This window comes from Camelina sativa, chromosome 11, assembly GCF_030686135.1.
Source record: "Camelina sativa cultivar CO46 ecotype springtype chromosome 11, ASM3068613v1".
NCBI classification, from domain to species: Eukaryota; Viridiplantae; Streptophyta; class Magnoliopsida; order Brassicales; family Brassicaceae; genus Camelina; species Camelina sativa.
Window position 1 is genome coordinate 51163991 of NC_141890.1, and position 12900 is coordinate 51176890.

The 12900-nt window shown below is 37.1% G+C and overlaps 3 protein-coding genes and 1 pseudogene across 7 annotated transcripts; 1 reads left to right on the forward strand and 3 right to left on the reverse strand.

The window, feature by feature from the left end:
* The first annotated feature begins 209 nt into the window (after positions 1-209).
* On the forward strand, positions 210-2396 carry LOC104729110 (ferredoxin--NADP reductase, leaf isozyme 1, chloroplastic-like). Its single transcript, XM_087471207.1, has 9 exons — positions 210-388; positions 500-734; positions 884-1017; positions 1106-1184; positions 1285-1376; positions 1470-1547; positions 1662-1724; positions 1825-2059; positions 2144-2396. The coding sequence occupies exons 1-9, from the start codon at positions 284-286 to the stop codon at positions 2209-2211; spliced, it is 1089 nt and encodes a 362-aa protein (XP_087327333.1). The 5' UTR covers positions 210-283; the 3' UTR covers positions 2212-2396.
* Positions 2397-2713: 317 nt separating this feature from the next.
* LOC104729111 (uncharacterized) lies at positions 2714-5031 on the reverse strand. 2 transcript variants are annotated; one of them, XM_087471206.1, is made up of 9 exons: positions 4844-5031; positions 4615-4759; positions 4435-4525; positions 4141-4326; positions 3827-4065; positions 3605-3739; positions 3463-3530; positions 3282-3343; positions 2714-3132 (listed from the first exon to the last, which is right to left on the reverse strand). In XM_087471206.1, exons 2-9 carry the CDS (start codon positions 4615-4617, stop codon positions 2972-2974), a joined length of 945 nt encoding a protein of 314 aa, XP_087327332.1. In that variant the 5' UTR covers positions 4618-4759; positions 4844-5031; the 3' UTR covers positions 2714-2971. The 2 variants fall into 2 exon arrangements, with proteins under 2 accessions (XP_087327332.1, XP_087327331.1); XM_087471205.1 differs by having other exon boundaries at positions 4849-4981.
* An 86-nt stretch (positions 5032-5117) lies between these two features.
* Positions 5118-7165, reverse strand: LOC104729112 (thiosulfate sulfurtransferase 18). 3 transcript variants are annotated; one of them, XM_087471214.1, is made up of 6 exons: positions 7015-7165; positions 5968-6144; positions 5797-5876; positions 5643-5713; positions 5471-5524; positions 5118-5369 (listed from the first exon to the last, which is right to left on the reverse strand). In XM_087471214.1, the coding sequence occupies exons 2-6, from the start codon at positions 6069-6071 to the stop codon at positions 5277-5279; spliced, it is 402 nt and encodes a 133-aa protein (XP_087327340.1). In that variant the 5' UTR covers positions 6072-6144; positions 7015-7165; the 3' UTR covers positions 5118-5276. The 3 variants fall into 3 exon arrangements, with proteins under 3 accessions (XP_087327340.1, XP_087327339.1, XP_087327341.1); XM_087471213.1 differs by lacking the exon at positions 7015-7165 and adding an exon at positions 6272-6452; XM_087471215.1 differs by lacking the exon at positions 7015-7165 and adding an exon at positions 6233-6272.
* On the reverse strand, positions 6634-8865 carry LOC104727421 (receptor homology region, transmembrane domain- and RING domain-containing protein 1-like; annotated as a pseudogene). Its single transcript, XR_015570611.1, has 5 exons — positions 8501-8865; positions 8120-8371; positions 7623-8019; positions 7274-7371; positions 6634-7165 (listed from the first exon to the last, which is right to left on the reverse strand). The product of XR_015570611.1 is annotated as a receptor homology region, transmembrane domain- and RING domain-containing protein 1-like (transcript).
* Between the last annotated feature and the right edge of the window lie 4035 nt (positions 8866-12900).

A 12900-nucleotide genomic window follows, 5' to 3' on the forward strand; every position in this document is an offset into this window, starting at 1 on the left:
AGTTAGCCCAGTAACTACTATAGGATGGGGAAGCAGAAAGATGTGATATGTGGACGATAGGGGCATGAAATTGGGAAAGCTAAATTAGGACAAAGCTGTAATAACTTATCCTCTCTAACACTTGGCCTCACATTGCCCTTCACACAATCCACACACATCCAATCACAGCCTCATCATATATCTCCCGCTAACCTTTTTTTTCTTTGATCTTTTTGCTTATTATCATATATTTTTCTTTGATCTCCACATCTTCTTCTTCGTTTGCCATCCATTCTGATCAAACATGGCAGCTGCTATAAGCGCTGCAGTCTCTTTACCTTCCTCCAAGTCATCTTCTCTACTCACGAAAACCTCCTCTGTATCCCCTCAAAGGATTTTCCTCAAGAAGGTATCATTTCATTTCATTTATCTTTTTTTTTTAATCACAAGTTTGTGTGATCTGTAATGACCAAAGAAAAGCTGGATCTTGACATGCATATATCCTGCAATTACAATACAGAGCACACTGTGTTACAGAGTTGGGGGCAGAGTTGTGTCAGTGAAGGCTCAGGTGACAACAGAGGCTACCGAGGCGCCAGTGAAAGTAGTCAAGGAGTCAAAGAAACAGGAAGAAGGGATTGTTGTCAACAAATACAAACCTAAGAACCCTTACACTGGTCGGTGCCTCTTGAACACCAAGATCACCGGCGATGACGCTCCCGGTGAAACCTGGCACATTGTCTTCACCACCGAAGGTAAGCTTTTATATTGCCCCATCTCATATATTAGGGGTCTTTTGCTTTTCAAAAAATTTTGATTTTTTTTTTTTTTTTTTGTATTTGCATTATATCTTCTGCAACTGCAAGATTTTGATTAGGTTGGTTGAAAAAATGATGAAATTTAGGTGAGATTCCGTATAGAGAAGGGCAATCGATAGGAGTGATTCCTGAGGGAATTGATAAGAACGGGAAGCCCCACAAGCTGAGGTTATACTCCATCGCCAGCAGTGCCATTGGTGACTTTGGAGACTCCAAGACTGTAAGCTTTCCTTCTTATAACATTACCAATGAAAACTCCAATACAATACAGATGAGTTCTTCTCTTATCTGGCTATGAATTTTTGCAGGTTTCTCTCTGTGTCAAGAGATTAGTTTACACAAATGATAGCGGGGAGACTGTTAAGGGGGTCTGCTCCAACTTCTTGTGTAAGACGAAGAACAATTATGGGGTTCTGATTGGATATCTTACGTTTATGGGGGTTTAAACTCTTCTTATTGAGTTTGCTGTTGTTTGGGTTTCTCTCAGGTGACTTGAAGCCTGGTGATGAAGCTTTGATCACTGGACCTGTTGGCAAGGAAATGCTTATGCCAAAAGACCCAAATGCCACCATCATCATGGTACGTCATCACTCTCACTTGGAGAAGACTTTTATGATATAATCTACATTCATTTGTAGTGATTACTTGTGGTTGGTTTTCTGTATCCTTTAGCTTGGAACTGGAACTGGAATTGCTCCTTTTAGATCATTTTTGTGGAAAATGTTCTTCGAGGAGCACGAGGACTACAAGGTGAAACCAAAACCAAACTCTCTCACACAATGTTGTTACACAAATCATACTATACCAATTGAAATTGTCTTTGTTGTGTATTTCTACAAACTGAATATGTATATGTATGTGCAGTTCAATGGTTTGGCGTGGCTCTTCTTGGGTGTACCCACAAGCAGCTCACTGCTGTACAAGGAGGTACAGAAGCTAAATCCTAGTTATTTACCTTAAACAATGTTGTCATGTACAAAAGATGTTGTTGACTTGTGTGGATAATGAATGGGCTGGCTTATAACAGGAGTTTGAGAAGATGAAGGAGAAGAACCCAGACAACTTCAGGCTGGACTTTGCGGTGAGCAGAGAGCAGACGAACGAGAAGGGAGAGAAAATGTACATTCAGACAAGAATGGCAGAGTATGCAGAAGAGCTGTGGGAGTTGTTGAAGAAAGACAATACCTTTGTTTACATGTGTGGTCTTAAGGGTATGGAGAAGGGTATCGATGACATTATGGTCTCACTTGCTGCTAAAGACGGTAAATGACAATTCTTTTCAATTACATTTTTCAGAATTCTCTGCACATGTTTGTTTATAAACTGTTCTGTGTGGGTGGGAGCAGGGATCGATTGGTTCGACTACAAGAAGCAATTGAAGAAGAGTGAGCAGTGGAATGTTGAAGTTTATTGAGGAAGCTTCACAGGGTGTTGTTTATGTTATGTAGATAAAAAAGCTGATATATGCAACATTGTCAAATCTGCTTCTTTCTTCTTTCTGAAAGATTTGATCCATCAAAACCATTCAAAAGAGAGCATCAATACCAACCAAACTACTCTCTCTTGTTGTTGTTATTCATGCTATATTTCTTGCGACAATGAGCATGTTCGTTATGTTGCCGCTGCGTCTCCTTCCGGCGGCCAAAATTTAACACTGCCGCTGCGACTTGTTTTAACGGAAGCAGCGACTCATTTCATAGATTTAACAGAAGCGACGACTTGTTTTAAACTCCGGCAACCTTTATATTTCTAGTCGCAGGATGTGATTGCTGCGGCAACTTAACGAACAGGCTAAATATAGCAGAGTTTTGTGAATTTTTCTTCTTATATTTCCTTTACAAACCGTGAAAATAGCTGATAACTTTTTGTAAAGTATGCTTTCTTCTTCTTTTGGCGAAATAACCAAAACGTAAAAGTGACTCTGCCAAAATCGCCCTCACAATTAGATAGGTATATAGAAAAAATGGAACAGTAGAGAAGTGGTGGGACTACAGAAACCAAGTTCTATGGACAAAAAAATCAGCTTTGCAAAACATGAATTTGGATTGGGATTAGGCAAATCCTAAAACCCAATAGCTCCAAGCAATTACACTTACCTATTCTTCAAACAAACATATAAAGCTAAAAGTCGAGCCATCCTTTTGAGTGAGATTGTAGAATCGATAACAGAGGCATCACACCACATTCTTCTCTGCTTCTTCGGGTGCCGCCAATTTCCTGATTTTTGCAACGAAAAGGCCGCTGGTTGCTGAGGTGGCCGGATCAAAACGCAGTGTTTTAGGCGTGCGACCACTTCTACATGGCCAATCTTTGGCCATTTCAATCTCTTGTAGTTCTGCATCATCATAACCTTTCTGTTAGTCTTCCCACTAGTCCATAAGTAAGCACAAGAAAAACAAGATTCAAAAAAATCTGACCCATACGATCGACAAAGTTGAGAGTTTTTTCGAAAACAGTACCACAATACATGTTAATTTCAAGTACCTGCAGAGGAATTTTCAGCAAGGAACTGATCTACCACATCTTCGTTTTGGGCATGCGTCAAACTAATAGTTACACGAATTAGATCACTAATTCACGTTAGAGGAAAAAAAAAAAAAAAAAAGGCAAGAGCACAGAGAGCGTATTGTTTTGTGTGTTTTCCTATAGTGTTTGGAAGTTTCACCTGCATGTGCTGTACACTAGGGTGCCGGCTTCTTTCAATAGTCTGAATCCATTTCTCAGTAGATTCAGCTGCAAACAAAAAGACCCCGGTGATGATCCCCAGAGAGGCAAACACAAGGAGAGATACAAACATGGAAGATTACCTGAAGAGATGCTAAACTTATATCGGTTCTTTCGGCATCTAGTACACGGCGTTCCAACGTTGTCCAACCCCATTGCTCAAATTTCTGGATATGCTTGATTGAACCATCATGTGTGCATTCTGCGTCCACAAGAACCTGCAAAATCCCACTTCAATTATTTAGTTAGTTATGATACAGATACTTATAAGTGACTGTATCAGCATCCGCAGATCACAACTTAACCTTGTCATAGCCGCAATACGCATAATCATTCTTGTCGAGGGATCTATATAGCTGCTTCTTTTTTAGTCCGATTACTCCAGAACTCTGCCCGTAGAAGATAATTTCTGGTTGTCCATTCTGCGGCAAAACAGAAGAAGCCTTCCTGGCCGCCTTAGCTTCTTGTTTCCTTTCTTTGTAAGGTCGACGGGAAGTCCACTGCTTGAATGTGTCTTCATGATCGTCCACACATGGCTCATCACCTGAATAGCAAATGACCTCATCATTAGTGCATATCAGGAAAGCTAAAAGGAACATATTGTTTTTGTTGCATTTACATGTTGGATTTGCGGTGGGTGGCACTGAGAAACTGGTTCCATCAGCAAGAAAAAGTCTGCTCCTTTCACCAAGCCCGTATTTTTGAAGCAACGTTCTGCAGGCAGCAAGACGATGCCTTGCAACATCGACACCAGTCGCAGAGCCCTTGTCACCGAGTAGGTCAAGCATCATACATAGTTTCGCACCTGAGAGTGAGTATTCATTCCCTTTAAAGAAGTCACAAGGACGAATTGACGAAAGAAAAAGCAAGTGAGTGAGAAGCGACGATCTATCAAGATATATGGTGTACCAACCAGGAGCAGCACAAAGATCCAAGACATGGTCTCCAGGGGAGATACCAAGAGCTGAAACAGCAGCACCGGAAGCTGCATCGATTCCGTACATCTGGGAAACCCGAAGAAAGAAGAAGAGATTAAGGCAAAAAACGCGAGAGAAGAATTGGTGAATTTTGATGATGATGAAAGCAATCTCACCATGCCTTGCTGATACGCCTTGGATCTGGCTATATGAACATGTGGAGGAATAGAGTAGAAACCAGGTAACCACTTCACCTTGTCCAGTTTACAGTTAATTTGGGATTCAATCTCTTGGACAGCATTCTCGAACCCTGGTTTCAACCTTCGAACGAACCCTCTTGAGTTTTTTCAGTTCCGGGGAAAGCAAATCAAAAAAAAAAAAAAAAAAAGGGGCTCTCGAGTTAACGTTACCTTACGTAGCGTGGAATTGAATCTGCGTGAGTGTAGATTGAAGGATCAAGGCCATTAGCCTCTAGAAAGCTAAGGAAACTCTCTGGAAACTGTTGTAGCTTTGACGTTTCTTCTTCCATGGCGAGAGCGAGAGCGAGAGCAAGAGAGAGAGAGAGAGAGAGGGAACAATGTTCGGTCGGGCTCGAAAATTAGTCGGAGAAGGCAAGGGCTTAAGACAGAGAAGCCCAAGCCTTTTTATATATCTAATCTCTACTCAAAAAGCCCAAACCTTTTTTTCTGACACAACAGCTTTTCTTTTATTGATTTTGGCACAAAGTAGTTTTGATAACAACAAACAAGAAACTGGGAAATTCTAAAGTAGAAATTTATTGATTACAACACACTTCACACAAACACACACACACTCTGTCATTATTTGATAAAGAATCTTAGTTTGCAGATGGCTCTTCCTTGTTGATCGGAAAGCTATGGTTTACCCAAGCCAAGTAGCCACCTCCCACGTTTCTCACTTTCTTGTAACCCTTCATTTCATTATAAAACATTTAAAATGAAGAAGGGATGAATGATTTTAACAAGAAGTTCGGAGTGTGCTTCTAATAAATCAGGGGAGGGCATGACTTACTGCAGCAAGAAGTTCAGTTGTGGCATTTAAGGATCTGGCTCCACTCTGACAACCCTGTGTGTGTATCATTTTTTTTACCAGATTTAAGAGATTCGTACGTTTTCTAAAACTCTGATGTTCATTTCATTCATAATTTCTTGTGGGTGTGATGAGGAAGTAAAGGGTTAATTACCACAAGGATATCATCAGCTGGGTTGAGAAGAGAAGAGACTTGTTCCAAGAAATCTTGATTCTTCTCTCTACCTAGAGATCACAAAGGGTTTCAAATTTGTTATGTATATGCTGGTTGATATCTCAAGACTCAAAAGGTGGTTCATTTTGATTACCTTGAGGTGTGCTGACCATGTAGGGAATGTTGACGATCTTAGTTGCCTGACAATGCCCTCTCTTGAACTCTTCCTGAGTCCTGCACGTCCAAGGAAAGGAATTAGCAACTCCAACTGGTGCTACAGGCATCATAGTGACAGTATGATGATAAAAATAGAGGAGGAGCTCACCTAACATCAAGATACTGATGCCCAGACTGGAGGAGAGCCTTGGCTTGGCTCACATCAACACTAACAACTTGTTCTGCCTTTGGGCTGGATATTGATTGAGACATCTTCTCTCTACCTTCTTGTCAGACAAAGGAAAGGATGAAGCTTCAGGAAGAGCAACAGAGAACAATAAATAACCTGCAAACAATGACAGATAATATTCTTTTTATTTAAAACTATACACATGTCATGCATGGCCAATATAAAAACAAAAATAATGGTATACTATCTCATTTAAGGAACCAGTAGAAATTTGTTTCCTTACGCAAGTGAAAGAAATGTTGGCTGAAATTAGTAAAAGAGAAAAACGAGAAAGCGTTTTGTGGATGGAAACAAAGTTAATGGTGATGGAATTGCGCAACCAACGACCCCATGAACGAGTCATCGTATTGGATGAGACGTTAGGTAGAGAGATGAGAATGACGTGTTCTTCTCTTTCCACTTCCCTTATATTATTACGGACATGACAAAATCAAAGCCACGTTCAATGGATTCCATTCCCCCCATGTAAGGGAGACTTGGGATTCACAATATATTAAAATTATACTTACAAACTTTAGACAAGCAAATCCCATCAACAAGATATAACATAACATTAAAGATTAGCCTTAACCGGGAGAGAGAATCTGAGAAGATCAACACTTTTTCCTATCAATTTGTTTGCATTTATGTACAATCACATTCACACACACACACACTGTTTACCTAATTAACAGATATCAAATTCACAGATATAAAAGATCACGAAACAACAAACACACAATGATCAATTATATGGAAAAAAAGAAAGAAAAGAAACGAGAATGACTCCTAGCGTACGTATGTATATGTACAACCAATGTACAAATGCAAAGAACAAGCAAAGCAACTCAGATCTTTTTGATCTGGGAAAACCAGCAGTGCACAGCATCGACCAGTATGGCTAATCCAGTCAGTGGCTTAACCTATACTTATCCCACCATGATTTTACCCATTCACTATCATTTGGACCCTCAGATCGATGCAAACCTGGAACCGATCCACATATGACAAAACCGAGCACCGATATGTGTGTTCAGCTGCTACAAGCTGATAATAAAGCTTAATGGCTTTGACTGGATTGAGCAAATGCAAATCTACTCGTACTTGTATCCGTTCTAGGAGACTCTCGTTTATGTACCTGCAACAAAACCACACAAAGAGTGTATTATATCCAAGACAAAAACGATAAGATAACTAGTCGAAGAGCTTCGAACTGGAAGCAAAGATTTGAGTCTAACGGGATCACCTCAGAAGAGAAAGTCTCGGAGCTTATGTCATGCTTGCATACTGGGCAAGATGTACCCCATTTTGTCAACCAAGAGTCGATGCAACTCAAGTGAAAAGCTGCATAAGAGCTTCAAGTCAACAAACTGATGATATGAATTACCCCACTGACTCATTACAGAAACTAAAAAAGGCCAAATCTTTGATAGTAAGTATTCTTCTCAAGTATATATCTGACTAAGATTGACAGAAAAAGAAATATTTCGTACCCTTTGTTAATAATCCTAGACAGAAATATATATATATATAGGGAAACTTAGGATCTAAGAGAAACCTATCAAAGATTAAGCATAGGAGAGTGGTTGGGTTACCATGTTGGCAGGGGAGAAGTCTGAGGGTTTCTCCAGAGATATAATCCTCGAGACAAATTGGACAAGTATCCCCGGGATTGTGGGGAAGAAGAATCAGTAGTGAAGGTGAAGGAGGGGAGTGAGTGGACAAGGTTAGCATCTACCCTAATGGTTCGGTTGTGGGTTCCTCGACGCCATAGGGTCCAGTGTCTGGGAGCAAAGAAGGCAAGCAAGAGGAAAGTGAGGATGAGAAGGAGAGAGAAGAAAGAGATGGCGAGGACAGTCCAAGCGCTCCCTTTGGTAGGGGGATAAAGGCAGCATTCACCATCTCGGCCTCTGGCGTACTTGCTCAAAACCTCACCAGCAACATTTGAAACGAAGACTGCAACAACTGTAATGTCCTGAGGGTTCACCTTCACTGAGCAAAAACAGATGCATTACGAGTATGACTAAATAATGAAAACTAAAAGCACGAAAACTAGCTCAGGAGGAGAGAGGAGAGGAGAGGAGAGGCTTACTAACGACGAGATCTTGGTTGTCAAAGTTGTCATAGACAATGACAGCACGAAAACCTGACTTGTGTGCGTTGAGGAGCTTATCCTCAAAAGAACATTCGCCTCGTATAATCAAAGCGAAGTTAGTCCTAGTCCTCGTCCTCTGTTGTTGAGTCAAGTTGTTGGATGCGTCGGCGTGGAGCAGCGGTGAGCAGCCGTTGAGAGGATCTGCCACGTATAGAGCTCCACATATTCCGTTTTTGGTCACGGAGCCGTCTATATAAAGAACATCAAAAAAATCAAGAATCAAAAACAAACAACTAGTCTATAGTTTTAGAACCCCAGAAGAACCAGCAGATTCGAATTGGGATTTTAGGGGAAAAAAGGGAAGAGGGGGGGATTGACCAAATTTAGCAGGGAGATCCGGAAAAGAGGCAGAGATGGAATTGAGGACAACCGTGGCGAGCGATAACCGTAGCAGCGAACAGAGAAAAGGAGCACCCCCCAGTACTAGTAGTAGACACCTTCTTCTTGAGACGACGACGATGAGTCTCATCTTCTCTTCAAAGATGCTCAACGATCGATGATGATGATGATGATGATGATCGATGATGATGATGATGATGATGATGATGATGATGATGATGATAAAAGCCTCCTCCTCTTCTTCTGTTTCAGGCGGTCGTCGCCGAATTGCATTGGTTTCTCTCTCTCTCAGAAACCTTCTACTCCACTCAGAGTCTTTTATTTTATTTTATTTTATCATATACGGACCATAAGAATATACATCCAGAGGCTTTTATAATTGGATTCACAATTTTCTTTAGTGATCTCTTCTAATAAATCGATTGATTTGTGTCTTAATTACGTATCACGAAAATAACCTATACTTTATAATAGCAATCAGAATAAATTTCACCAAAAATTGTGTTTACTCATCCTATATTTTAGATAATGTTCCAAAAAAATATATATATTTTACAAAAAGTTACAATTTTTTTTATTGTAACTGTTTTTATTGTAAAGTTACAACTGTTCTAGTTGTGTTTATTCGAATATTCGTATCTTTTGATACCTATATATATATATCTTATTATATAAATCTTGGTTTTCAAAGTTAGTAACTCACCAGATCGTGACACGTGTTAGTTTTAACTATTAGAGATCAAGATTAAAAACTCACCAGATCGTGACATGTGTCAATTTTATCGATTAAATATCAAAGTTAGTAACTCATCAGATCGTGACACGTGTCAATTTTAATGATTAGAAATTACATAATTGCAAGCTTGATAAAACAAAGCATAAGATAAAACATAAGATAATTGTAATCTTATTATATTTAAAAAAAACAACTAAGATAAATATATTATGTGTCATCCACATCAAAGTTTCACTACTACAAAGATTCTCAACGTAAAATAAATATATTATGTGTCATCCATATTTGGTCGTATAATTATACTATATAACCTAACAAATTGATTTTTATGTCTTTGTTTGCACAGAAAAATAAATAAATAAATTTTATGTATTTATGGTTAGCCAATTTTGGACACTGAGTATTGCAACAAGATTTGTGAAGGCAGTCTTAGGAAAAAGCTTGAATTGAAGTTCGAACTAATATTTTTATTATATTAAAAATCTTATTATATTAAGTTAGGTTTTCAAATCAACCATTAACATGATCATGACACGTGTCAAGTACACTGATGAGATGTTGACACATGTAATTGAGAACAAGCTGAGAATTGAGAGCATAGTTCTTGAGGAAATCTCTTCAAAGGGGAATATACTAGCCGTGGATCATCTATTGTGGGCAGTAACAACTATTTCAGTGAGTAACACAAAAAGAAATATGCTGTAAATTCATCTACAACAAATACAGAAGAAGAGAAAGTGTAAAAAGACTTGGAGGTTCAAATACAAACCAGAAACACAATAAAAGAAGTGGCCAAACAAGCAGCACCACAAATGAGTTTCAGAAGCTGCTAGTTTCTTTCTTTTACCAAGCTTGAGGACAAGCTTGATTTCAAAGGGGGAAGTATTGATACGATTGGTGTATCAACACAATCGGTTTTAAAGAAGATTAGTTGAATGAGCTGACTTGGCTAAGGAGGGCAGAGACTCTTTCTCATTTAGAAGTGTTGCCGTTGAAGTTCTTCTCTTTAAATACAAGTTATGTGTGCGTGGGGAGGATTATGCTTATTGTTGTTGAATGTTCTAGCGATGTGCTAGTGAGAGAGTGATGTGCTCTCTGATGGTTAGTGCGAGAGTGATGTGCTCTCGTCTCTGATCTTTGTTAGGTGAAGAGCTTGTGATGTGCTTGCCTTCGTCTATGGTGTGTTAGTGTTTGGGTTATCAATAAAGAGTTAGTTACAGAGGTTACGATATCACAAAACTTATCATTGGTGCGGTGAAACTGTGATCGGAGCTTCAACGCGATGAAGACGGTGGAATCTGTGATCTATGACGATGATGGTTGTATGGATACGCCTATGTTCACCGGAACAGATCCGTCGTTGTGGATCCCAAAAGTGGAGAGGCTTTTCAATCGTGGTTGTTTCTCAGATGATGCGAAGCTTGATCTAGTCTTCTTGTTTTTAGATGGAGTTGCATTGACATGGTTTATGCGAGAGATGAATAAAGAGAAAATCATGGATTGGAGTGTTTTTAAGCAGAGATTGTTGGCTCGATTTTCTCCGGTGAAGCATTGTTCTCCATCTGAGGTGTTTTTGCAAAAGGATTCGATGCGAGAGATTGATCAAACAAACATGGAGGATGTTGAACAACCTAAGGTATCGAATTCAGAATTGGAACCTAGCCTTAAATTTTGCAATGAACCATTGACTGTTTTGGGGGAATGGCCAACTGAAACTGTGTGGAGAAATCGGGAATATCCACAATCTGGTTTTGAATGTGTTAAGAACAAGAAAAATGCACATAAGGTGTTTGATCGAGTAATTGATAAGCAGTTTCAAATTTGGAAAGTTGGAATGGTATACCATTTTAAAATTGGTTTCAAACCGAATTTATATGGTTTTCTATCAGATTAGGTTCGTAAACCGTTTAAACCAGGTATATGGAGAAATATATGAGAACTTTTGATTTGGGTAAAAATAAGTTGAGAATTTATGATTCGAGAATATTTGAGACGAGGTCATAGCTTTAAGTTGTTTTGGTACAATTGGATACTTCTGAAGAGTAAATAGGTCGTTGATCCTTAACGTGATTATGACATATGTCATGTTTTGGATTGTATATAAAGTTTCTATTTTGTATATCTGAATTATCTAAGACTTATATACCATCCTGATTATAATTTTCAAATTTTTATTTTTATTATATTATATTAACTTTCTTTCAATTTCTCAACTTTTATTGGGTTAGTCATAAAATCATTGTAATCGAATAGATAATTTTCACCAGTTGTTCATCCAAAATATCTTTAGAGTAAAAAAAACTTCATGGTTAAAGAAATTATGTCACAAAACAACTTTAGTAATTATAAGAACTATAATTATGCCAAAATGAATGTAAAGCAACATAAAATTTGTTTAATTTGTTTAGAAGACATTCTATAGGTGGTGATAAAGAGTATACTTTAACAATAAAATAATTTTGGGTGTAAAAACATATTTTTAATGGTAAAATATAGAGTAAAATTGTACGTGGTTACTTATTAGATGTTGCTTTGATGAATTTGTTGCATGTAAAATATTTTGTGAATAAGGTGTGAAACGTTTTTGAAATTTGACAATAATAAAATTTGTAATGATGAGTATTTGGCAAAAGTTTTTGTGGGATATAATTTAGCTTTAGATTATTGTAATAATTTTTATAATATATTAAATATATATAAATGTAAATAAATGTATGAAGGTAGATACAAATATTCTCTAACTTAAATTATTTATATATTTACTTTAGGAGATAAAATTTATTTATATATTTTCAAAAAATTGTTTAAGGTTTAGGATTTTCTTCAACAATTTTTAAACCCGCACATCGTGCGGCCCCTTATCTAGTATATATGTATATATATTTGTCTGTATCAACTATTTTCATTTTTCTAACATGACTCAAAATAATATAAAATTTCAATTCCAATGGTTTTTACAGTTTTCTAAATTATTCTCTAGCATTTGTTCTTTTAAAAATAAAGAAATTCCTTCAATTCTTGGTTTAACAAAATATTTTTAGAATGATGAATCTAATTTACAACTTTTAGTTAATTTTAAATATAAAAATTTAATGAAAATACATAGAGTTTTTTTTCCAAGAGTTAGATGGATTATATAGCGTGTTTTTGAATTTGACTTTTCAATATGGTAATAAAACTGTCTTCTATTTAAAAACAGTTTATATGAGTTATTAGGTATAAATCAAGTGCAGACACAAAACTTACGATTTTTTGTAGTACCTTTTCGTAAAACTTTTGTTTTTATTTGTTTTTTAAAATTAAACGGTTGTATTTGCTCATTGTAGAGTTGTGTATTTTTACTATATTTTATTTATATTTTTTCATCACAACTTTCCGTTATAATAGGTGTGTCTATTTTAATAGTCATGTCTTTTAATTTCTCTTTATATATGTCTCTTCATCAATAAGTAACAAGTTCGGTGAAACAAAATTTTCATTTTATGTTGAATCTAAATAATTGAATATTAATATCTAATATTCAATATTATTCTATAATCTAACTAAAATTTTAGTAATGATTATAGTAATGGAGAAATTTAATACAATTTAATATAGAATTTACATTTGCATATATTTATCGTAACTTTCGTTAATTTTTTTA

Coding starts and splice junctions, on each gene's coding strand:
- LOC104729112 (XM_087471214.1), bottom strand. CDS start 6,071: ATGTCTCAATCAATATCCAGCCCAAAGGCAGAACAAGTTGTTAGTGTT. Junction 5,877..5,967: donor CATCAGTATCTTGATGTTAG/GTGAGCTCCTCC, acceptor TTGGACGTGCAG/GACTCAGGAAGAGTTCAAGA. Junction 5,714..5,796: donor CATGGTCAGCACACCTCAAG/GTAATCAAAATG, acceptor TGTGATCTCTAG/GTAGAGAGAAGAATCAAGAT.
- LOC104729111 (XM_087471205.1), bottom strand. CDS start 4,967: ATGGAAGAAGAAACGTCAAAGCTACAACAGTTTCCAGAGAGTTTCCTT. Junction 4,760..4,848: donor TCAATTCCACGCTACGTAAG/GTAACGTTAACT, acceptor GTTCGTTCGAAG/GTTGAAACCAGGGTTCGAGA. Junction 4,066..4,140: donor ACCCACCGCAAATCCAACAT/GTAAATGCAACA, acceptor TTTGCTATTCAG/GTGATGAGCCATGTGTGGAC.
- LOC104729110 (XM_087471207.1), top strand. CDS start 284: ATGGCAGCTGCTATAAGCGCTGCAGTCTCTTTACCTTCCTCCAAGTCA. Junction 389..499: donor AAAGGATTTTCCTCAAGAAG/GTATCATTTCAT, acceptor ATTACAATACAG/AGCACACTGTGTTACAGAGT. Junction 1,018..1,105: donor ACTTTGGAGACTCCAAGACT/GTAAGCTTTCCT, acceptor GAATTTTTGCAG/GTTTCTCTCTGTGTCAAGAG.